The following is a 26,127-nucleotide window of genomic DNA, read 5'->3' as shown; positions in this document are numbered from 1 at the left end:
AAAAGTTTTTAAAGAATTGTAACGATTGGTTCAATAAAGTTTTTTAAATAGACTCAGTCCTACTTGTATTACTTCGCGGATAAACTCTACGGCCTATATCCGACACGATTTCCATGTTAATTAGAGGCTTCATTCCAATAATTTCAACAATCGAAAATCAAGAAACTTTGTGTGACATAATGTATTAGTTAGAGTCCGTATCAGAATGCGATCTAAACTATTTCAGTTTCAACATCCCCAAACTTCTGTATATACTATATGTATGTGATGGTTCATACCTCTCATACCCTAAATTAAACGCAACTTGCTGGTTTATGTCAATAAAAGAATTGTCATCGCTATCCGCTCGAAATCAGCATCTATAATATACTCATGACACACGATAAGAGAGGAGCACCAACCCGTTTCCATTCTACGGATAGCGCCGGGACTAGGGTACCACCCCTTGCCAGCTCGTCAGCTTTACAGTTACCTGTGATTTCTCTGTAGCCTGGCACCCTAACTAGTCCCATCAGAAAAGGGCTTGATGCCTTTGTTACCTAGGTTAGACCTTCTTTAGCTAACACTGAACACAGTTAGTGAGTTCAAGGTCAGTATCGTCTACAGTAAATCTGCCGTTAGCTTAATAGCAGCAACCGCGGTTTCCAAAACACTGCAATTGTCAGGAAGTTTGAAACTGCAGCTGATAAAGAGTTCCTGACAATGAAACCTTCTACCAACTTCTCCTCCAATGGCTTCTACCCAATTACAACAACCTCGCAGATATGTGGTCAAAGAAAAAGCCGCCAGAATTTGATTTTTGCGCTTCCATGAGCTAAAAGACCCAGTATAAAGCAAAAGGGTCCGAGGATTTTGTACATCCATATATAGAGTCTCTTGCATAAAAAAAAAAAAAATAAGAATAAGAATAAGAATAACTAATAATGAAGGAAGACTTCAGTCTCCCAACTGCAAGGAAACATTAATATCACAAATGCTAGCAAAAATAATAAATAAAAACGCCAATGAAAATACTATGGATTTTTAACCGCTGCGACCATTTGGTGGCCACAGAGATAACGGCGACCCCTGCCAGATTGTAAGAATGTGCAACACAGAGGCTTAACAAAATGTTTCTTTTCAAAAGCAAACATGTCAAATTTATAACCGCACAAACACACACACGCATACATATATGGATATACATAAATGATAGTTCATGCATAAATTATAATACTTAAAATTATCTTTGGCAACGCACACACTTGCACCATTTTACATAATTGCCAGCGATCATCAAGTGTGAGTTCGGTTGGACGACGAGCGCCATGAACTGCTGGTGCAATGGAATGCAACGCGCAACAGGCCTGGGAATTTGTTTCCTGCCGCATGTGCAACACCTGCACCGCAACCCCTCGACGGTCCGACAAGCGAGAGACACGAGTGTTGGCCACCGTAAACATTGCGCTGCCGGCCGGCCTGCCAACCATCCGGAACAGCGTCGATCAATAATGTCGATCACCGCACCGAAACTTTTACAACAACACTTACAAATACCTTCCTACACATGCATATAAATACATATCTACATATGTATGTATGTTGTGTTAGAATGCCTGCTCGCCTGACTTTATTGTTTATTTACACTCGAGACATATCGAACAACAATTCACGATCACACGATCACTTGGTGGAGCGGAATATCGGGGATTTTCTTTTGATTAAAAAATCGTAAAATAATAAACAGATAATTTGAACTTTATGCATTCGAACCAGTAATGAGGTGCCAAAGCATCGAAAAAATTAGTTTCGTAAGCAACAAGCAAGCTCAACTTTCTTAGCCGACACTTCGATATTTGTCGTGTCGATTCGTTAGCAGGAGAAAGTGTGGCCTTAAAAGATCAATAGTTTTAAAAATAGCAAGTGTATACAAAATTGTATCTATTCTTAATTTGTACATAGTCGTCGGGTCGTCAGCGGATGTTTATCACTAAACCTAAGGAAAAAGATTTCCTAAGATCACTCTCTCTTACTGAAATTCGCTACAAAAATAGGCCTTTGTTATTTTGCTTCAACAAATTAGTACGACTAATTGATGATGAAAATTGAGCACTTTAATCACTTACCCAACAGGAAATCCCATTGTCGCTAGGCGTCGTTTAAAGGAGTTACTTCAAGGCTTCATGCTTTCACTCATCTTCTGTAAATAAAGAAGGTCAAGAGGCAAAACTGTCATACTTTGATAGGAATTGTAAAGAAAACTCGTTGGGTAAGATATTAACATATGTAATGTTATTACATGGTAAAGGGAAGTCTTGGTCCAGTAACGTTAAGGGAAACCTGCAATTCTATAATTTTTCTCTGAACTTCTTAGTGTATTACTTAGGAGCGTTTATATTTATCACGTGTTGATAAAAACTGTCAATATTTTGAAAAATACAAAACATCGAAGAAGCTATTTATATACTGAAAAGGTCATTAGAAAGATATTCCAAATACGAGTTTATAAATAATAGTGGAAGAAAGTGAACTTCTTTGGATGAATGGAAACAAATTATCAGTGACAGTTGTAATATGTGTAAATTTGTGCAGGACTTCAAGAATCATTTCGTGCAAAACCAAACCGAATGAAGGTAAGACTAACAACAATATATAAAAATTTAAAACCCCTTTCTCTAGCGATCTTTACTGTTGAACACAACATGTTTATACCTACTTATATAATTACCATTTCCAGAAATAGCACTTTCGAATAGCACTATCTGCCGTACCTGGTAAATATCAGTGCATCACTTTTTCTCTTCATTAAACGTCATTCTCCTCTTTATTATCGCTGTCATCTACTTCTCAACTTCATTAAAATCCTTTTGCACAACCAAATGTATTTCCTACTGGGCATATAAGTGTGCACCAATAGGTTCTATAAGTGTACCCACATTGTATTAAAATATTCGAAAACCACTTCAAATTTTTCACTGCTAATTGATAAAGGAATGAAACAAGAGTAGTAATACATTATTGTTGATTGATCTATTGATGACAATCCTTTGATACTTTTGATGAATTCATATAAGAATTCAAGAAAAAAATTTCGGGAAATATAAAGCCAACTTACTGTTTAGAAATGTTTTATATTTTGAAGTGCGAACGTTTGATGGAAATTAGGGATTAATTGTTTTTAAGCCGAAATATTTTTTTTTTCCTTTCGAGATAAATAAATTTTAACCTCTAAGGGGTCAGAAGGATAATCTGGCCAGTTTTTTTGAAACTTTTTTTCATAGAAATTTTTATTCTACAATAGAACTTTTTTCACATAACATAAGGTATATCGTGGGAATTTTTTCGGAATTTTTTGATGACATCTGTCGAAGAAATGGTTGGGTGAATGAGATGCGTGTTTTCACTGGTGGACACGATTTCTCATGTTTGGATCATCTGAAGCACAAAAACCTAATATACTTGTATTCATAAAAAGTACGTGAATGGTTATCGTCTCTACTAGAATCACAAAAAAATGTTGATAAATAAAAACTTTTTTTTTTAATTTTTCCCCAAGTTTTTTTACATAAATTTTGTCATAACATGGTCAATAAATTATAAAAAACTATGAACCTAGTAGAGACGATAGCTAGGCGTTTTGTGAACATTAAAAAAAAAATTAAGCAAATCGGTTTGGTAGTTCGACCAGAATAATATCCCCCAGTTTAAAAAAGTGTGTGTTTGAAAAAAACGTGTTTAAAGTTTGAGGTACTGAAAAACCATACAAAGATGGACATAAACGTTGAAAAGTTGACATACCCCTAATTATTATTTTTGGGCCTTTTTCGAAACCTTCCAATGGTAAAGTGGGCTTCTACATTAATTCTAAGGATATAAGGGAACAGAAAATGCAAAAAAAAATTAATAATTTTGAAAAAAGATTACCCTACTGACCTCTTAATAATTCAACCACGCGACTCACCTTCCTCTTCCTCACTTCAGGTTGCCGTAAATTATTTTTTCTTTCACTTTTCAACATCCTATTATTTTTTTGGGAAAACTTTATTTTCCCGTCCCAGGATTCCGGGAATAAAATAGATATGGTCGGATGGAGGAGGTTCTCTAAATCAAGAATATATACTTATGTATAGTTATAGCCCCGGGAATCTTATAGTTTTCGAGACATTTGCGTTTAAAGTTGAAAATAACCGCTATTTGAAGTACGTAATTCGCTTGCGCACATTTATTTTTCGTTATATAGAGCAAAAATGATTTTAATTCAATATTAACAAAAGGGTTGCAAACTGTCAAATAATCACTGTTACCTTATCGACATCTTTTGTAAATGAACTGAGAGAAATAAAGTAAACAGATTATACCCCAAATACGGCAATCAAAAACGTAGAATAATAAATAAAAAAATTATTCCATTTTAATGAAACAAAAGTGCTTTATGTCTTGTAGGTAAATTTTGTTTCCTCGAATAATTTAATAAATAGATCCTCATGTCTGTTGGCCACATTTTTTTGCCAAACGTACTCAAGGATCAAATCCGCGAAGTTTTCTTGATTCTGTATATATACGGACTAGTACCTCAGTTTTTAAGATATTGTTTTGAAATTTTGCAAACGTCATTTTCTCTTCAAGAAGCTGCTCATTTGTCGGAACGGCCGATATCGGAGCACTATAACATATAGCTGTCATACAAACTGAACGATCGGAATCAAATGCTTGTAGGAAAACTTTCACATTTGACAAGATATATTCACGAAATTTGGTATATATTATTTTCTAAAGCAACTATGTAATCTCCGAAGAAAATGTTCAGATCGGTTGACTATAGCATATAGTTGCCATACAAACTGAACGATCGGAATCAAGTTCTTGTATGGACAACTTTCACATTTGACAAGATATATTCACGAAATTTGGCTTCCATACAAACTGAACACATAGTTACTAACAGAAATACACCTGTGAAGGGTATTTAGCTTCGGTGCAACCGAAGTTAACGTTTTTTCTTGTTAAACTTCCCTTTATTAAATTTTCTTTTCCCAAATTTGCTTTCGTCGATTTGAACCTTTTTGTCAGGGCCACCAACTTTAACTGATGCCTCCTAATGTTCCACTTGGTACAATACTACCGCTTTGCTGACTATGTTATTTTTCGGACGGACTTCCTCCTGTGACCAGTACGATGCGTAGCACAACATCAAATAAAATCAAATAAAATAAAAATTTGGTGCGTTTAAACGTACCGACGGTGCTATTTCCGACCCCAGAGAGCACCATCGGCTGTTTGTGCATTCTGCAAATCTTCTCCGTCAAAATAAGCCCTTTTTCTGAAGGGAATGCAGCTTTCCCGCGACTGTAACGATTGGAATTCTTTGGCGATGTTCCACATGCCCTTTATTTTCGATACTTTTAATGTATGTGTTCTACGAACAACGCCGCGACTTGTCGACTGTTATTTCAGATTTACTATATATAATTTTTAAGAAGTATAAAAAAATTAATTTAATTATCATATTTAAATTTAATTACTAGCACTTATTTTTTTTTGCAAAATACTATGTTGGAAATTTAAAATTTAATATAATATAACCCTGGTCGGTTCAATACTGGGGTGTATACATTTTTTTGCGTAATTATTCTTCTTACTAATTACTTTTAACTCGAAAAAATACGTACCTCAAGCAGTTTTGAACTTTAAACGCAAATATCTTGAAAACTATAAGTTTCCCGCGACGGAAATTTTATTTGCTACAAAAAAGTTCCGTGGTCAAAACCGCTATCATTAATACTTCTCGAGATATTCGGCTTTTTAAGTAAAGCTTTGTAGAATCTTCATAGATGGTATGTAATAAAAAATCTATGAAAATTCCATACAGCCTTACTTAAAAAGCTGAATATCTCGAAAAGTATTAATGATAGCGATTTTGACCTCGGACCTTTTTTGTAGCAAATCAAATTTCCTACAAGTTTGTCATGAACATTTTTTCTGTAGCTCTTGGCATTTACGAGATAAGTACAAAAAATGCGAATTTCATGGAAAAATCAGGTTTAGAGCCCCGTACTACCTCGCCGGTGTGAGTTACGACTTTGTTGCACTGAGCACTTTTGTAGAGTGAACAATTCTGAGAAATACATATGTGTCTAAAGTCAAAGCGATGCCATAAAATGCCTCTGATCTGTAGGAATTTAAAGATTAAATTGTAGTGTATTTTCAATGGAAAATTTTTACGTGGCTTGGTCCAGTTCTTAATGTTAATATTAAGGGCTAAAATTTTCAGGGAATTTTTTTAGGGTATTTCCAAGGAAATTTCGTGACGGGGTTGAAAAAAAGTAATAGTTGAATAAAAAAACAAAACACCCTAATGTATATATGTATGTATATTCTTGATCTGGAGAGCCTTATCTGTCTGACCATATCCATTTTATCTAAAGCCGGCCAATTTTTTTTTTACTTTGAAGTTATCTGCCCTAGTCTAATATGGCAACCGTCTCGAATAATTTTTTATAGCCTGTCTAAATAGCTGCAAGAGTAAATAGTGAAAATCTTCAAATTGTTTAAGATACTTGCTTGATCCAATGGCATAGCTTCGTTCTCAAGTGTTAAAAATGTTTTTCATTAACATTTGTTGCAAATTTTGCTTTATAATACAAATTGAAAACAATTTCAAATTCATACTAATTTAATGAACACGATCAGAGCGCCGAATTGCAGCTAACTTTGTTATATCAGCTAATACCATCACCATTTGTAACTGTAAACGCTGTCTAGCAAGGAACACAACCTTTAATAAGTACAGCAACAGAGAATGCATATTTATAATTACACTTATAATCTACATTCTCTGACACCACTTGATTGCACACATTTTTAAATAATATTTGTAGCAGTTTTATAGTTGAATATTGTAGAGCGATGTACTAAATAATATTAAATACACAAATTACAATATTCGAAGATATTACACCAGTGAATTAGTGGTGAACAATACTGTCAAAATTAAGAAACAGTAATGCCAACACCAACAGTTTACAACGATCAAAAATGCCTAAAAGTTTATTAAAATAAAATAAAAATTCTACGATTTCTTGAAAGTGCAAGTTAAAAAATACTAGCTGTAAAATAATATACATAAATTTCAAGCATTTATTGAAATTATATTCAAATAAATTTACGAAAAGAAAACACATTTCCCTACATCATTATACTCACCATGCGGCACATTTTTTACCCTATCGTGTTGCAAACACTGTTGCCGATCGCCAGTTCAACGCAAACATTTGACCAAATAGTAGTGTGGTGTGAAACTAGCGGACGAATTGTAAATTGTATTTGTGCGTGAAGAAGCAAAAGGAATATTCAAGTGGTGAATCATAAATTACAATCTGCATTGGCAAATAAAATAATTATGTGCATTTGCGATTAGAAATAAATAATTACAACAAAATTGAGTACGAAAGTGAAAATCGCAAGTTTTTGATAGTGAAATATAGTAAATCGAAGTTATTTGGTTGGTAGAAGCACCAAGGAAAGTGGATTCGCGCAGACGCGACAGTGAAAAAGAAAGGAAAAGAATCAACGCGTGCGTCCGTGAAAGAGCAGTTGGTGAAAAAAAACAACCAAAAATCGACAAATTTACACGCGAAGGCCTAATTGCAAATTGCAACCGTAACTGTGCTTTGTGAATACTCAGCGACTGGAGTAGCTCAACCATAAACTATTTATCGGCGGTCTCAGTGGTTTGGATTTCGGTGCAAATTTCGTATCTCTTGGTGTAGTGTGAAGTGTCGCTACTAAACTAGCAAAAAAAAGTTATTAAAAATAAAAATTAATTGCAATAAAAAATGGGTTGTGCTGTGAGTACATCGCGCGATAAGGAGGCGGTGGAACATTCGAAAAACATCGATCGGGTGCTGCAAAGAGATGCAGAGCGTGCGGCTGCAGAGGTGAAATTGCTGCTTTTGGGTATGTTTTTTTTTATATTAATTTCCAATATCAAAGATTACTTTTAATTAATTATTGGAATAATTGCTACTGCTGGCATATTCCCATAGTGTTTCTGCTTAAATTTGGTCGTTATCTCTCTGCTGATTATAAAATGCCTGAAAAGCCCGTGCTTGCGCAATTCCAAGAAATATGTTTAGTAATTATTGACAGTGTGTGTACTTATTTGGATTTTCGAAACATTGTAAAACGTCCAAAAGAATTAACATTGACGCGCCGGCGGCAGGGGAACGTTTTTGTTGCAATAATTTGTTGTTGCTCTATTGTCGAGTCGTTGAAAGCGAGGGGAGAGTTTTACATATATACGTATTTTTGTTGTTGTTATTTTTGCTGTGCAGTGTGTGTGGGGAGATTCACACATTTTCTACCTGTGTGAAAAAGGTGTGTGTGGTGAAAATATTGTGTCTCGGCCTCATAGCCGTTTTAATTGTTTTTCGTTTATTTTGCAGCGTTGCGCTTGCGTATGCATAGTACAGCAGACATCATAAAATTATGCATTGCCAGTGTTGTTAGCACGTAGCTACCGACATATGTACCTACATCCATACATATGTACATGTGTAGGTACGTAAATGTACCGCTGTAATTCGATACAATGTAGTTTGAAATTTAGTGCATACCCGGCGACAAGAGTGGGTCCTTGACCCTAAAAAAACGTCAAGAAGCGCTTTGGTCGCTTTTATTTGCTTGATGACTTTTTGAAATCATTATTATTTTTATTTATCAAGATCTCATAATTATTTACATATAAAATTGAAAGCCAGATTTAATAATACTCACACTTCTCTGTATCAGTATTTCTTATCTGTGTTAAAGAATATAACTTCAAAAGAATTAAACAATTAAAATGTCACGTAAATCTCGCATATTTATAAACAATAAACCTCTCAAGCCTACTAAAACCGTCATAAACATGTACACATTCATGACATTTGCTTTGCTAAATTAAAAGGCTTGAATTTACTATAAATAACTGTTGAATAGTAAACAATTATATCAAACTGTTTCCGGATAAGATTAGTAAGCACATAATTAGCCAGATGTTGAGATGATGAATAGGAAATTTTTAGAAAATATGTACATACATATGTATGTATGTACATACTTATGTTAGAGATAAAATGGAATTTTATGCAGGCGGGGGGAAACTCGTTGCTAAATATTTCTTGGGTAAATTTTAGAATAGCAGGAGGAGGTCCTTCAGATCAAGAAAATATATACATAGGTACATATGTACATACATATATAGTTGCCGCCGACTTATGGTTCTTAAGATATTTGCTTATTGCCTCCTATATCCGCACATACCCATTTTAACCCCGAAATCGGGGGATGCTAAATCGCAGCCTACTTCTCATTAGGTTATTAAATGGAATCTGTATAAATAAAAAAAAGAGCCAAACATGGTTACATCGAAGAAAAAAAATCCGGTAATCGTGGACGGTCGTCACCTATGCGCAATAACGTTATGTATTACACATTGGATTAAACTCCTCGCACCTTCAAATTGGACCGTGGAATACGAAAAACTAAAAAATAACTTAAGATGGCAGACGAAGAGCTCGAGTTGCCACGACTATCCAGAGTGACCTTTGCGCAGCTTCGTTCTGGATACTGTAGCAAGCTAATTCATTCTTGGATGGCCGCGATATAAGCAAAGAAATCTCGAATAACCCGACCCACTTGTTTGTGCGTGTATTCATCTAAAACCTCCTTCTCAATAGCTTTGAGCTTGGCCTCTTAGGGTAAGATGACATCGGTAACAAATAACTTTTCCTCCAGGTGTGCGCCTTAAATTCTACTATTTTTTCTGCTCCTATTTACCCACACAATTATTGTACATTCTAACATAATTCGGAATTGAAATGGAAGGACTGTCCTTAATTGCATAATTACAATATAATATTGATACATAAATATACTATATCTATGAGTAAGACAACTCAAGGAAAGCACTCCAACAAATACACTTTTAATTTCTTTCCAAACGTAGTTTTGTCCACCTGTACCTTCTTCTGCAATTAAATTTCACATCGTTTAACAATTCACCTGTTTTTCTCTTCCATGCTTTATATACATTTGTAACAGTAATTAAATATATACAACCGTCAACTTTGACCTCAGCTGTGTTTTGTGAATGATGATCACATAAAAAAGCAACAGCTGGTTATTTCTCAAAACACAATGCACTATAAAAAGCTGTTCACACGCTTCAAATAGAAATACATAACTACACCAGTACAAACTCAAGTGTCTACTTTATTATTAGGGGAGCTACACTGTTGTGAAAAGTGGAGAAACGAGCAAAATATATACATTTTATTATGATATACATACATGTAAATTCCATTCGAGGAGAACGAACGGCACTTGTTTCATACTTAAATAGACGATATATACATACATGTACATACCTACATATATAGGAAGAAAAAAAATTCATTTATAAAACAATGTTTAAACTTGTATAGATTTTTCGATTCTGTCATGTTTTCTGCTTTCGACCTACTTATTCTTCTGTTAACAATAGGTCGATCAAGTCAAAATTTATAATTATAGCACAAGTCAATACGGCGATCTCATACAAGGGTTCAGACGTTCTCTACACTCTTGCACCAGTGCCGATGTGATCTTGTGGACACAGATAAGTGCCGTTTGACTATCGTTAAGTATGGCTATATGTTCGTTACGTTCGAGGTTTATTTCTACGCTCCGACTTATCGCAAAGACCTCTGCTTGAAATACTATATGCTCGGAAAACTTCTCATATGTATGGAGAGTTTGATTAACTGAACAAGTAGCTCGTCCTCGACAAGGATTCATAACAGGGGGGATAGCATTACACCCTGTTGGCAGCCTCTTTCAGTGCCGAGACAAATCCTAATATGCCATACCGTGGTTTCAGCTATTCTGGTGTGCAGTACGGCCTCTATCCATCTACGCATCGGTGCTGCTTCATTCCTTTTCTTCAGTGCTCTGGCACTTCGATTTCTAGGAAGGCGCACACCATTACTTCCCCTCCTTCCAGTATCTTCGAGGTTAGCTGGTACAGAGCAGTATTAGTTGATCTGTCAGTTCTGTAAGCATGCTGGTTGGCATGCAGCGGTGAAGTTTTCAGCGTCTTCGACCTTATTTCATAATCCACGATCCTTACATTTTAGTAAGAAGAAGATCAGACTAATTGGCCTGAAGAATTTCGCCTGAGAATAGTCCTTCCTTCCTACCTTGGGTATAAAGATCACTTTCGTCCCTCCATGGTTCAGGGATATGTGTGGCAGTAGAACCTGCTCTCCATGTTGTAAAAGTGCTGGAAAGATACCGTCCGCCCCCGAAAACTTTAATTCGCGAACGAAGCCCTAACCCACCTGATAGAGTCCGCAGTAAACAGTTGTCTTGCGATTAACCAATCTAAGCACGGGATGGCTTATGTTCGAGTACGAATAGACACTGGTCTTTCCAAATTGTTACCGTGAAATGCGCCCGCAAAAGTGCCGTAGCTCTTTCTTCAGTGCTGATATTTTAAGTCCCGTCATACCTTAAGATTAATAATGCTTTGATGGCTACCATACAAACTGAACAATAAAATGTTAAAAAATTTTAAAGATACCGCGTGCAAACTGTCTAGCAAAGTATCTCTATTATTTTTTACAACACTGTAGAAACGTACAAATATACTTCACTTGTTTTTTATGCCTTCTCTAGAGAAAAACTGTTGCTCAGTTGAGTTAAATCTATAAGATAAACAACGACAATTAAATGTTTCATTGCCAACCAGCAAAAACAATAGAAAACAAAACAAATTTAATATTTCTACAAGATTTATTGCATATTTACCAACACACATGCATATACATATGTATGTATACATGTATATGCAGGTTCCAATTTCTCAGCTTTAAGAGTACTCGAGGAGGCCAGGTAAATTGTTGGCGCAAATGAAATAGCTTTTAATCTTGGAATGCGTCACTAACTGGTCATAAGCAGAAGAATACCTTTAGCCGTAAAGTACAAGCACACACCCACACACACGCCACGCACATCATAAGCTGTATTCTGTTTTGTTTTGCATTCCCTACAGCCGCCGAAATATCCCCTCGAGAACGTCATTAGTATGACTCAAATGCAAGCTCATACATTTACTAGCGAAAAACGCGGCCGCCGTCGCTTTCATCTCTCACCATTGTTGTTTTATTGTTGCCAAGATAAATCTTAAGTAAATGCTGATTCGGCGGCTGTTTTTTATTGTGACGCCTTCGGGTACTTTTTATAGGCGAAAATGAATTATGAAATTTTCAGTGCAGAAGGTGTCAGCGTGACAAACTTTTGATCTTGTCAGGAGTTTACCAACTCCGCTTTAATTTCATTGACCTCAAAATGGTTCAAGGGGAGATTAGATAGTAAAGCGTAGAAGTTTGGTTGACTATTTAATTATTACAGTTTTTCTTCTGTTGTTTTGTTGCTTTTTTTGCTTTGAGGTACCAGCCCAACAATGGATTACTTTGAAATAAATACAGCTGAGATTTGGCTTGCCGTGTATGTGGCTAATTACGAACACAAATTACACCGTACCAACGACTAGGTAAACGACTTTTTATGTAAATATCTTATGCAGCTACATATGTATGTAAGTATATAAGTGTGTATGTATGTATATACATACTTGGCTTGTATTTAGTACGGTAAAAATGCAATATAAGCAACAGCATAAGTAACGCGCAAGGAAATATGAACCTTATAAGTAAGTTCAGTTGTTGTCTGTATGTATGTACGTACTTTGTATTATATGTATAGTATTTCATTTATTGTGAAATCGAATTATATTGCTTACTATATTATACAATTTGACTTTGTGGGCCACTTTTTAAACAATTTGTTTTTCTATTGCACATGTTTGTTTAGGGAAAATATTTATAATACCAGCTGATCAAATTTGATCTGAACTGACAAAAAAATAAACATATTCACGTTAAAAACTTTCTTATCGCATTCAAAATAGACCAAAACAGCATTACAATAATTAATCAAATTTGCCATAGACTTGTTATAAGCCTCGGCTGGACAGTTTCGATGTCATATTCATGAACCCACGTTTCGACAACAGTAATGATAAGTTTGCTAGATGTAGGGTCTTTAGTTCCTCTACACGACATTGTTTTTGCAAAAGATACGAGATATTTAGGTACGAGTCTAGCACTGACACGCATCATACCCCAAATATTTACCAAACACACACAGTTTCTTTAACTTTTTCGATATTGTCATCAGTAACAGAGGTGGTGGATGACAAGTCTTCGATTACTTCACGATCAATGAATAAAATGTATCGGATGCGCGCGCAGTTTAAATGGACCAGCCCAGGTCCAAGTCAAATTTGATCGAAATATCCAAAAATATATATTTTTTCAATAATAACATATGTAAGTATATTTCTAAAAAATGTGTTTTAACATAACCAATTACCATAAGTGAATTAAAATTTATGAAACAAATTTTGACCGAGCTTAGAAATGGGAAAGAGCCTTGAGTTAAGTTCATATATTCATAGTAAAACAGTCCGATCTATCTATTCTCTGTCATCTAGTTTTTCTCTATAAAGTTAGAGCTTACATTAAATTACTTAGACAACAATTATAAGTTTGAAGATTACGGATAGGTTTGGGCTTATAAACACTTTTAGGTTAATTTTTTTTCTAATTGGTATTTTAGTTTTTTGCAAAGTTTCTTGAATATTCTTGACCCTTATCTAAATATGAAGCTTCGCCGGTTGGGCATATTGAAGCGCAGCTTGGCTATAACGATGCAGTTCTCACAATCTTCTTGTCTGATTATATAAGGAAGGGGTGATAAGTACTTAACTTCCAAAAGAAAAAAGAAAAATTTTGAAAAATACCAACTTATTTCTCATCGTAGGTTTCTAACGAGCTAAAGACTTGATTTACTAAGTCATCTGAAAAATATGTCTTCTGGTAAAGTAGGCCTTCATGGCTGCGATAACCCGTAACTCGACTCGAAAATTCGCCCCAGATAGTAACTTTTTCAAATGTGATAGAAAGAGAACAAGAACACTCTCCTCGCTTACTGATAGGAAAGTCTTTGCTTTTTCTGACAACTTTATCACGCAGAATATGACTCATGCAGTCTTCTTAGATGCCAACTGCCTAATCTTTCTCGTACACTTTTAATAACCAGTCTTTTGTCACTTACATAGTAGTCATCTGCAAAAGTATGCTTTCTCTTGCGCCTTGAGTCTAGGAACTTATAGGACTTTTTTTCTTTTTTTATATGGGGCGAGAAAGAATGCGTTACAGAATCTATTTGGGTGCTTTTTAAAAATTTTCTTTGTTTATATATCCTTTTTCTTTAGATCGGATTTAAGATTTTGCAAAATTTTGTGTTAAGGAATAAACCTAAGAACTTATAATTTCTCGAAATCATTCTGATTCGTCTACGGAGTCCAAATTTTATCTGCAGAGCAAGCTTGCTTTAATCCATCTACAATCGAGATGTCCCATCGTATGAAGTTTATTGCAGATTTGGCGCGTCATTAAATTAAGTATTAAGTCGACCGAAAACATTGGTCAGTCTTCTGGAATATTACGTGTCTTCGCGTATTCTTATGTTGTACATATTTAAGGGCGAGCACAAATAAACGAATTTAATTTGTCTATTTGAAGTGCTATTGTTTTTATTATTATTGTTTTTTAAGCAGCTTCATTGTCGCTGACACAATCGTCACAACACATAAATTGACATTAAATGAAAATGCGCCACACCAGCAGATCAACCAATTTACCTACAAATACATACATATGTACATACATGTATGCATCACAATTTTGCTTGTTGTTATTGTTGTTGTAGATGTCGACCTCAAAGCGTAAATGCCGCAAAGCTTTTGCTTGACAGCGTTGAATGTCAGGCCTGCTTTGGAATAAACTAACACATAGACATACATACATATCGGTGATGTATTTCCCTTTGTTTTGGAATGAATTGCCATTTTAATTCGCTGTTTTTACCCACATACATAAATATAAACTATGTACATATGTATGTATATAGATGTCTCCCACACAAACATAATTTTTGCATTGTGTCGGGTGTTTGTAAATGAAATTACTGATCTCCACTCGGATGTTGCACATAAGTGAGTATGTTTATATGTATGTATGTCAGTAAGTGTATGTACAAGTATATATATAAGTGCATTACAGTTACAGTGGTACTTTGTGGATGACTTCATGCTTCTAAAATTCCACATACTCACTCACAGCACATTCTCGCCGACCGGCGCCTTTGGGATACCATTTAACCTTACTTCATGGCATACAACAAAAAAGTTTTTAAATACGATTCATTTATAAAATGTCTAAAATATCTCTGAATTGCCGAACGAATAATTATTTTTAACTTGCAGTTTTAATGAATTCAATTTCATTGCAGTTATTACAACCTGAACCCTTTTCAGGCCAGCGTAACCAGCTGAGCCGATTTAGTCATGTCTGTCGGTCCGTCTGTATAATGCGAATTAGTCCCGCCACGCAATTGACCGATGAAACTCAAGTCCTTATATGGAAACTTCTTTTATTTGTTTTATTTGACAAAGATTATTATCAAAGGCATTGCCACAATCCGTACATATTGCTTAGATCTGACCACAGCATATAGTAATATGTAGCTGTCATATAACTGACCGATCTTAATTAAGAAAAAGATCTTTTTATAACCTATTATGCTATCAAAATGAACCTGTGAAGGGTATTATAGCTTCGGTGCAGCCGAAGTTAACATTTTTTCTCGTGTTTTTTTTTTTGTTTTTGCTAAAAGGTTGTCCACTTTCATAACCGCACCGCCGTGTTGTTGCACTGTTGAGTTTTATTTTCCTCTATTGAATTAAATTTTCGTATTGTGGTCCACAATGTTCACTTCTTCATTCTCTGCATACAAACTCATATAATTTAGCCTCAATTTATTTGAATTTTCGCAATTGTTGCACGAGGAAGTCGTCGTTTTTTGCTATTTTGTTTCTGGTTTGTTTTTGTTTATGTGCAGCAAACATAAATTCCGTTATTCATGCGCTACGTGCTGCCTCAAAAACACCCTCACTCCGCAAGTATTAAGTGAGCATTATTTATTTAGGGTGGCCACTTGTTGAGTTAATATGAAAATTATGCATGTGTGTGTTTTGTGTGTATAAGTCTTACATAAAATAAGTCGGTTGAGTGCCAATTTAATATTCAAATAAAGAATATATAGTATATACATAGTTTACAAATATAAATGTTTATAAATACATAATTACATATGAAAAATTATATAGGTTAGTTTAGAGCTGCACAGAGTCGAAACAAACAAGTAAAGAAGGGCTAAGTTCGGGTGAAACCGAACATTTCTTGCAACTTGCAGGAATCAAAGCCAAATATTTTAAGACCTGAAAAGTCAACCAGAGGATCGAAATTCAAGCAATTTCATATACTTACATACTTATGTACACATAGTATACCATATAGTATAACTGATACACTGACCGACATATTCGAGATAAGGTTTGCTAGAAAAACGAAAATCAAAAAAGTCGAAAAAGTCTTTCGTATTTTGTCAATAGTGTCGTTGCAGTCGTATATTTCCATTGCTACCAATCACATTGTGTCATACCATATAGTGTTGGAAAGGTGAGTTTTTAAGCTTCATTTAACCAAAAATTAAATTCGGGGAAGTTGAAAGAAAGTTACAGCTGTTCAAAAAAGAGTGAAAATAATGAAAAAATTTGCTATATTTTGAAATTTTTGGATAAAAAAGTGAATAATGCCACGCAAGCCACCAATGAAATTTGTGAAGTTTACGGAGACGATGCTGTATCAGCTCGTTTTGCACAACAATGGTTCGCTCGCTTCCGTTCTGGAAATGATGAAAGTTTTACACTGATGGAATAATGTCTTTAGCGGAAAAATGGCAAAAAGTGGTCGACCAAAATGGTACATAATTGTTTTATTTATTTCCTAGTATAAATATATAAAAAAAAATAAGTTTAACTTTGATTAGAAATGCGAAAAGGCTTTTTCACTACCGAAATTTAGTATGTATGTATGTATGTATATGGGAGTTGAAGTAGTATCGAATCGATTTTATCTATTAACTATTATCATGCCACATAATAAAAAAAATGTTCCCAGGATTAATTTCACCAATCATATGGAGTAAAGTCAGTTCGTAAATCCTGCTATTAGTTATATGAGGGCTAGATCAAGTTTTCGCCCAATTTTATCTATTTTAGGCACAATGACACACTGCTATGTGTAAAACACGTTCTCTCATTTTCATTGATATATGTAAGTACATAAGTATGTATGTAACTCGAATGTTAGCCGATATATGTATGTATGCAACATAAAGCCACCTGTAAATTTGAAAATCTTTATATGTATTAGGTATATGAGGGTTCAGGGAAGTATTGCCATTCAACCCATTATACACAGAATTTCTATTATCTATATATTTCACACATTGACCGATATTTTCGGTCAAAAGTCAACTATAATTACTGGGGTCCAGATATTCAGTACCCAGAGACTTGAACAGTTTTGATTGGATTTGGGCAATTTTCGGTCACACTTTTTTACAAAATTTTATCCCGTTATTTACATATATTTACATTAAGCTTATTGGAGGGCGGAACCACTTTTTAAAAATTGTTTGCCCCCTTGTGCCAATTTAGAGAGTTATATCTTTATTTAGTCCTTATTTATGACACTTTATAGTGGCAGTGATCCGATAACGCCTATCCACGAACTCGTACTTTTGTTTACTAAGGGACGCGCATACCAAGTTTCATCAAGATATCTCAATTTTTACTCAAGTTACAACTTGCACGGGCGGACGGACGGGCAGACAGACAGTCACCCGGATTTCAACTCGTCTCGTCATCCTGATCATTTATATATGTATGTATACATAACCTTTTAGATTTTTGGCCATTAATTTTTATTTAAATTCCAGCCATTATATTCGCCTAGACAATTATTTTATTAAACCCTAAACCGAGTTTGCCTCGAAGTTTGTAACACCCAGAAAAAATGTCGGATACCCTAAAAACGAACATGCATAAATGATCAGCTTGACGAGCTGAGCTGAGTCGGTTTAGCAATGTTCGTCTGACCATATGTGTATATACTTAAGTATGTATGCTTCAGTTAGTCCCTCAGTTTTTGAGATATTGAACTGAAATATTGCACACATCCGTTTCTCCTCAAGAAGCCACTTTTTTGTCGTCATCGCCGTTATCAGAAAACTTTGCTTAGTCGTTCCCATCTGTTCCCATCACAGTCGGATCTAACTAACCGGAACGAACCCGGATTTTTAGCCAGCCAAGTACTGCGAACTTGGCAACTTTCCACTAAGTTCCTTCAGGGATATTTTCTGCTGCTTCAACAACAATAAAAGTATTGAAAATATTTTCCCTGGAGTTGAGAACTATTTCTGGGGGGATTGACTAAAAAATCGTTTAGCGCCAAATCTATATTTTATGTCAGGTCTTTTGACCGAAAAAGAATCATTTTGCTATATGACCTTTTATACTTAAACAGTCATTCATTGCTTTATCGTGGTTGACAAGTGAATAAGTTTTATGGTCTTATCTTGGAACCCCAAAACATCTGTTTAATATCGGGTTCGTATAAAGAGGTTGTTCGTGTTTATATGTACGTCATAAACAGCTTTTGATGTACCACGATTGGGTTTTTCTAGCATTTTGCCCATCAACCGATCATTTTTAAGATTTGGTTTACAAAATCGACAGATCTTTTTAGTCGGACAGTTGAAACTTTTCATCTATTAATAGCAAACAGTGTTTTCTTTTTTGCTGCGGATCCCTTGAAAACGAGACTAGTTCTTTTGATGGCAAGAATTTTTTTGAGATCAAAAGAGCCGCTCAAAACTCAATTTGTCGGGTCACATTAAAATGAAGAAGTTTAGCCAACACACAGCTATATACATAAGGGGATATGCATATATGATTATATATCTTATTTAAATACATCTATATTTTATTTATACTTATGTACATACTTATGTATATAATCTAAGCATTGTTGAGTAATCAGCAGAAAATTGAAGTCTGATTGCGTGCTTTGATTTAATGCATTTCGAACTAAGCGATTTAATCAACAGTGCATGTAAGTATGTATATGTACTATATACATACGTATGTAGTATATATGTACATTTGTATATTTTTATGCCCCTTATAATATGTATGGGTATCTATAGAGCAATTCAATGTGCTTATTTGCTCAGTTGTCTTGGCAAAACAAGCCAGCAAGTCGAAGGCAGAGGAGAGAGCAATGTCAATATAGATAAGAAATACACGGATATATGCACACACATACACACATACATGCAAATGGATGTGTACATAAATGAATGACGCTCAGGGAATATACTTGAGTATTGATAAGAGTTTGGCATTGTTTAAATTTTTTGTTGTAATAACAAATAAAAGCGCGAATTAAATGGAAATCACCACTTTGACATAAATGAGTAAGTCGGTAACAGCTGGTGCCACAAGCTTTTGAAACGAACAAAATTTATGGATCTAGAATTTTTATGAAAATGTTATGTACTGCAAGGTACATATGTATGTATGTATGTACATATGTGCGTAGTGTATAATATTAATTTTGTTGAGGCGTGTGCTTTTAGACTTTTCTAAAGTTGACTTTCTTATATTCACGTTTATTTATATTCAGTTCTGTAAGTACAAAAGAAATTAGTTTATGTGCCGGCGACGTGCCGCCGCTGCTATTTACAATCAGCCCAGTCAACATTGTCACCGCACAAATAGTCGCCTTCGCTGGAAAGTGAAATTACTCACTCATTTTTAATTCACTGAGGTTAGGTTAGCTATTGCTTTTACTTAATTAATATATAACAATTTATAATTGGAGTCTATACATGTATGTTTGTACTTACTATATGGTACATCATCAATATAACATGCGCAGAGTATAATTCTCAAATTCTCCTAACGATTATTTGTGCTACCTTAAACTAATCGAGATACATACATAGGTAGATATATGTACATATATAATACAAGGCATGCAGGACTTAAAAAAACAGAACAAATGGTTTTTTCGGCAAAATCAATTTATTTTGTGCAAGCCTTTGCATTTTTTTCGAATAGGAAGAAGTCGCACGGTGCCATATCAGGTGAATACGGGGAGTGGTTAATGGTTAAAATGTGATTTTTGGTCAAATAATCGGTCACAAGCGTCGATCATTGAGACGGCGCATTATCGTGCAACAAACGTCAACTTTCATCTTCGCGATATTCGGACCGAACAAGTCAAATACGGCGCACCAAACGCTTCAAAACGTTTGTGGACAATACCCTGAAATTATAACAACAAATCAGCATTGTCTTCACTTTTGACTTCTCCATGCGCGATTTTTTGGGTTTCGGCTCGTCCGATGCCTTCTATTCAGCACTCTGGCGTTTCGTTTCGGGATCATATTGGAAACACCACGTTTCGTCACCAGTCACAATATTGTAAAGGAAGTTTTTGTCCTTTTTGACCTCTTTAATGGTGGATTCTGAGAAATTTTCGGTCGTCAGTCAATTTGTGCAGAACAAACGGTGCACATACCTTTCGTAAGCCCAAATGTTCGGTCAAAATGCGATAAGTCGATGTTTTGGAGATGTTCAATCCATTTCCATGAATTTCAATGATGATTTCGGCTGATTTTTGATGAATTCACGCACAGTTTCGATGAAATTTCCGGTGATCACGGATTTTGATTGGCCCACATGTTGATCGTCATTTATGTCCTCACGACCAATTTGAAAACGTTGAAACCACTCGTGCACTCTGCTACGGGATAGGCAATCATCGCCATAAACTTGTTTCATCAATTGAAACGTTTCGGTAAAGGTTTTACCAATTTTAAAACAAAATTTAATGTTGGCTCTTTATTCGAAGCTCATTTTCGCACAGATAACACAAACATACTGACACTTAAAACGCAATAACTTCACTTTCAATCAATGAAATGTCATGAAATTCTCACTGGAGCTTTGACAGCTGCTGTTTTCCAAATAGTTTTTAACCGATCTATGAGGCCGATCGTTATCATTTCGACAATCACTCGCTTGATTTTGACGAGATTTTGTCGATAGGCCCTAATAATGGTTTCACCTTGTTTTAGACTGCCAGAGCATTACCTTGGCGTCTTGGATATTCAGCTTTGCTGTTGATCTGAAATTTTAGTTTGAGATTTTTTGATTGAAAATTAGCGGTTTTTTCGATATTGGGTCAAAATATCGATCTTTCACCCGTCCTTTTTTCCCCAAAGAAGGTGCTCATTTAATAATGGTTTAACCCCAGTTTTAGACTGATTGAAAATTAGCGGAGTCAAAATATCGATCTTTCACCCGTCCTTTTTTCCCCCAAAGAAGGTGCTCAATTTTATTATCAAAATAATCGTTCGATAGCAGAGTCCACTATAGCATATATTATACATACATACTTAGAAAGTCCAAAAGCTATTCATGAACAACCATTACATTCACCTAAATTAATAGTTTGGTGCGGTTTTTGGTCAATGGAGAGCGGTATAGATCGTTGATATCAAACTTTTTATGGCCACAATGGGAGAAAATTGATTTTGACAAAATATGGTTCCAACAAGACGGGACTACTTACATGTCACACAGCACGTGCAACAACCGAATTTTGAGTTTGGAGATTCGATTATTTCAACAAATTGTGACATTGAATTGCCTCATAGAAGTTGTGATTTAACAAAATTAGAACTTTTTGTGGAGTTATTTGAAGTCATTGGTCTTCAACAATAAACCAGACTCTCTTCAAGCTTTAGGCGTCAGTATTGATCGTGCTATTCATGGCATACGACTTGATATTGTGCAAAAAGTACTCCAAAATTGGATTCATCGAATTCGTTCCTGCAAAAGAAGTCGTGATGACCATTTTAATGATTTTATATTCAGAATTTAATTGTAACGAATATGCTGCACACTAAACAAAAAACATTTAAATTTCCATAACAATTATTGCATCTTATTTGAAAAGAAATCATCGCTCTTAAAAACAAAATTTTCGATCAAAATCAAGTTCTGGATATTATTTCTTCAGTTGTACCGAAGTTAAGATTTTTTCTTGTTTAATTTTAACTTATCAACTATTTTTTTAAATTTATTTTTTTTTAAACCGTATTTTGTTTTATTTACTTATACGACGTTAGTACTCGCAAAAAATTGCACAATAATTACAACACTTAAGTTATATAAAATCAAACAATTACCAATGCTGATTTGATAAATAATTTTTTATCGCCTGAAATTGTTATCGAAATGCATACAAATGAGTCTTCATATGTATAGTATGTATGTGTATATATTTATATATGGAAAAACACTAAATTAAGGGGGTATTCTGGTTTAGAAATTCGAAAAAATCGATTTTTTTTTGCATATTTTTATAGTATAACCCTTCAAGAAAATGTCCCTAAGAGGATTTTTCGAAATTCAAATTATTTTCCGAGTTACAGCTCATTTTGTGATTCCGACTCCGACTGCGCGCGACTAGTTCTCAAACTTTAAACTCGTTTTTCTCATAACTACTTTTCTAGAAACGGTGTGCATGATATCTCAAGTTCTACTCCACCGATTCACATGAAATTTTACACAGAGCTTTCTTATATGTATATTATAGTATCGCACTACGAAGAGCTTTCGAAAGATTTTTTTTTTTTTTTTTTTAATTCCGAACCACAAAAAAACGGAAAATACGAAACTTTTTTTTCAAACCTCCACCATTTTGTAATTTTTTTTTTTTTTTTTCAAAAACGTTTCGTATTGCGATAACTACCCTTTTGCTCTTCAAGCATTTCGCATAAATTTTTTTTTAGGTCACTGAAAGGATTTATATCCTGCACACCAGGGCGAGCCATTGTTTCACCAGTCTCTACTTCGCCGACCTGCAATTTTTTTAAATTTAGTCAAAATAATTTTTGATTTTTTTTTTATCGCGCCAAAAAAATAACTAAAATTCGGGCTTCTAAACCAGAGTACCCCTTTAAGTTAAGTTAAAAATCTTGTTTATTGGTATTTTTAACATGTCTTTATATAGTTTAGTACAATTATGCGTTAGTAAAAGTTATCTACTAAATAAATGTGCGTCAGCTGATTTTCTGCCGGTATGTGAAGGTAAAGTTTATCTTGATTTATACTATTCTTGCTCTACCAGAGGGAAAGAGAGACAGAGAGAGAGTAAAGTAAAACTGTATTTTATAGATAATTTTCAACATTTTTCAATCATCAACAATAATCAGATGACACAGAAACTCGAAAAATGATAATGACTACTTTAGCTGTGAGTAATTTTTTAGCGTCAACTGAAAATATTATTAAAATATTTCTTCCAATGTGATAATTATTATCTGTATTATTTTATAGGCCAATTTCATGGCAAGTAATATGCGAAGGCTTTTTAATAACTTTGTAATGTTGCATAAATATTGAAGCAAGATATGGCCCGGGCATGTGTGTGTACATATGTATGTGTCTGTACGTGTACGACAGACAACAACTAATATGTATGTACATTTCCGGTAGAGAGGTGAGATAAGAGTAAATCGCAAATACCCAGCAGAGAAAGCAAACGGTGCGTAGTCTTTGAACCAGAGTTGTAAAGCTGCGAAGTTATTTTTTGTGAGCTCTCTTTCTCTCTCTTTATATTGGCTTATACTGACTCCCGATTACAATCAAGTCATTATATGTTCAAAAGTAGGCGTGTAACAAAAAGCCGACAGCAGTGACTGGGGTAAATGACACCATACATACATATGTACATAATACATGTCGTCAGCTGACCTATCAGCGATAATTGCATATTAATATATACTATAGGTCCATATGTATGCAAATATGCGCTCTTATATTGTATCGAGAGAATTATTTATGCATAATATCGGGTGATTTTTTAAGAGCTTGATAACTTTTTTAAAAAAAAAAAACGCATAAAATTTGCAAAATCTCATCGGTTCTTTATTTGAAACGTTAGATTGGTTCATGACATTTACTTTTTGAAGATAATTTCATTTAAATGTTGACCGCGGCTGCGTCTTAGGTGGTCCATTCGGAAAGTCCAATTTTGGGCAACTTTTTCGAGCATTTCGGCCGGGATAGCCCGAATTTCTTCGGAAATGTTGTCTTCCAAAGCTGGAATAGTTGCTGGCTTATTTCTGTAGACTTTAGACTTGACGTAGCCCCACAAAAAATAGTCTAAAGGCGTTAAATCGCATGATCTTGGTGGCCAACTTACGGGTCCATTTCTTGAGATGAATTGTTCTCCGAAGTTTTCCCTCAAAATGGCCATAGAATCGCGAGCTGTGTGGCATGTAGCGCCATCTTGTTGAAACCACATGTCAACCAAGTTCAGTTCTTCCATTTTTGGCAACAAAAAGTTTGTTAGCATCGAACGATAGCGATCGCCATTCACCGTAACGTTGCGTCCAACAGCATCTTTGAAAAAATACGGTCCAATGATTCCACCAGCGTACAAACCACACCAAACAGTGCATTTTTCGGGATGCATGGGCAGTTCTTGAACGGCTTCTGGTTGCTCTTCACCCCAAATGCGGCAATTTTGCTTATTTACGTAGCCATTCAACCAGAAATGAGCCTCATCGCTGAACAAAATTTGTCGATAAAAAAGCGGATTTTCTGCCAACTTTTCTAGGGCCCATTCACTGAAAATTCGACGTTGTGGCAGATCGTTCGGCTTCAGTTCTTGCACGAGCTGTATTTTATACGGTTTTACACCAAGATCTTTGCGTAAAATCTTCCATGTGGTCGAATAACACAAACCCAATTGCTGCGAACGGCGACGAATCGACATTTCACGGTCTTCAGCCACACTCTCAGAAACAGACGCAATATTCTCTTCTGTACGCACTGTACGCATTCGTGTGGTTGGTTTATTTTCCAATGCACTTCAATAAAGTAAACTGAGTGCGAAACTTGGTCACAATCGCATTAATTGTTTGCTCACTTGGTCGATTATGTAGACCATAAATCGGACGTAAAGCGCGAAACACATTTCGAACCGAACACTGATTTTGGTAATAAAATTCAATGATTTGCAAGCGTTGCTCGTTAGTAAGTCTATTCATGATGAAATGTCAAAGCATACTGAGCATCTTTCTCTTTGACACCATGTCTGAAATCCCACGTGATCTGTCAAATACTAATGCATGAAAATCCTAACCTCAAATAAAATCACCCGATATATTCCACATTTATTTATTATTTGCTCTCAAACTTGAAGCCGGTAGCGCTGAAGCCACTCGCTTGTTTATTGTTTGCGACTCGTGCGCCTATTGTTAACACAGTTAACGGTGCTTCATCGAAGTATTGTTATGACTATGGCAATAAATTATGCAACGATTTTGTTTTAATTTTATTTGTTAATATTTCTGGCTGCTTTGCGTTAGCTGCAAACAGAGAATAATGGTCCAGCAAAGCTTTGACACAATTATTTTTTTTTTCTTTCGTCTTCTGGCTGAAAGCGGCTGATGATCCACTTGTACGAATTTGGCATTTTGGAGCTGAGTTTTGTGGTGGTCATTCATTCAATGAGCTACTTTTGATTTTTTATACCCTGAACAGGGTATGTTAAGTATATCGTAAAGTTTATAACACCTAGAAAGAGACGTCGGAGATTTTATAAGGTTTATAAATAAATATAAATGATATGGATCACGAGTTGAGTCGAAGAATCTGCTCTTCTTTCGGAATGAAGTCCTTTTGTCGGAAACTTTTTTTATGTGACGAGATATTTTGACGAAATTTGGCATGGATAATTAACACAGTTAACAGTGTAATCTCTAAAGAAATTGTTCTGATCGGACCACTATAGCATACATTGCGACAAAAAAATACATGGAAATTGTAAGTTAAATTTCCCGGGTAAATGAAATTTCAGAAAAATGTATTCCTCTAAGTTGGTAGGGCTGTTCTTAATTACTATGCCAAATATGAGCGCGAACTTCGACCTCTTCAACTAATGAAAGTATTAAAAAAGTGAAGGATATGGTGCTTGAAAATCATCAGGCAACTGTTAGAGAGATGACAAG

The 26,127-nt window shown here is 35.0% G+C and overlaps 1 protein-coding gene across 1 annotated transcript in view; it reads left to right on the top strand.

The window, feature by feature from the left end:
- The first annotated feature begins 7,231 nt into the window (after positions 1-7,231).
- The window catches only part of LOC126762080 (G protein alpha i subunit), a 33,507-nt gene continuing 14,611 nt past the window's right edge, over positions 7,232-26,127 (top strand). The window contains exon 1 of the mRNA XM_050478574.1: positions 7,232-7,935. Within this exon, the coding sequence (XP_050334531.1) occupies positions 7,815-7,935 (121 nt within the window). The 5' untranslated portion in view covers positions 7,232-7,814. The remainder of the gene's footprint in view (positions 7,936-26,127) is intronic.

Source organism: Bactrocera neohumeralis, chromosome 6 (assembly GCF_024586455.1).
Source record: "Bactrocera neohumeralis isolate Rockhampton chromosome 6, APGP_CSIRO_Bneo_wtdbg2-racon-allhic-juicebox.fasta_v2, whole genome shotgun sequence".
NCBI lineage: Eukaryota > Metazoa > Arthropoda > Insecta > Diptera > Tephritidae > Bactrocera > Bactrocera neohumeralis.
The sequence above is the reverse complement of the archived record's forward strand: the minus strand, read 5'-3'. Positions and strand labels throughout refer to the sequence as shown.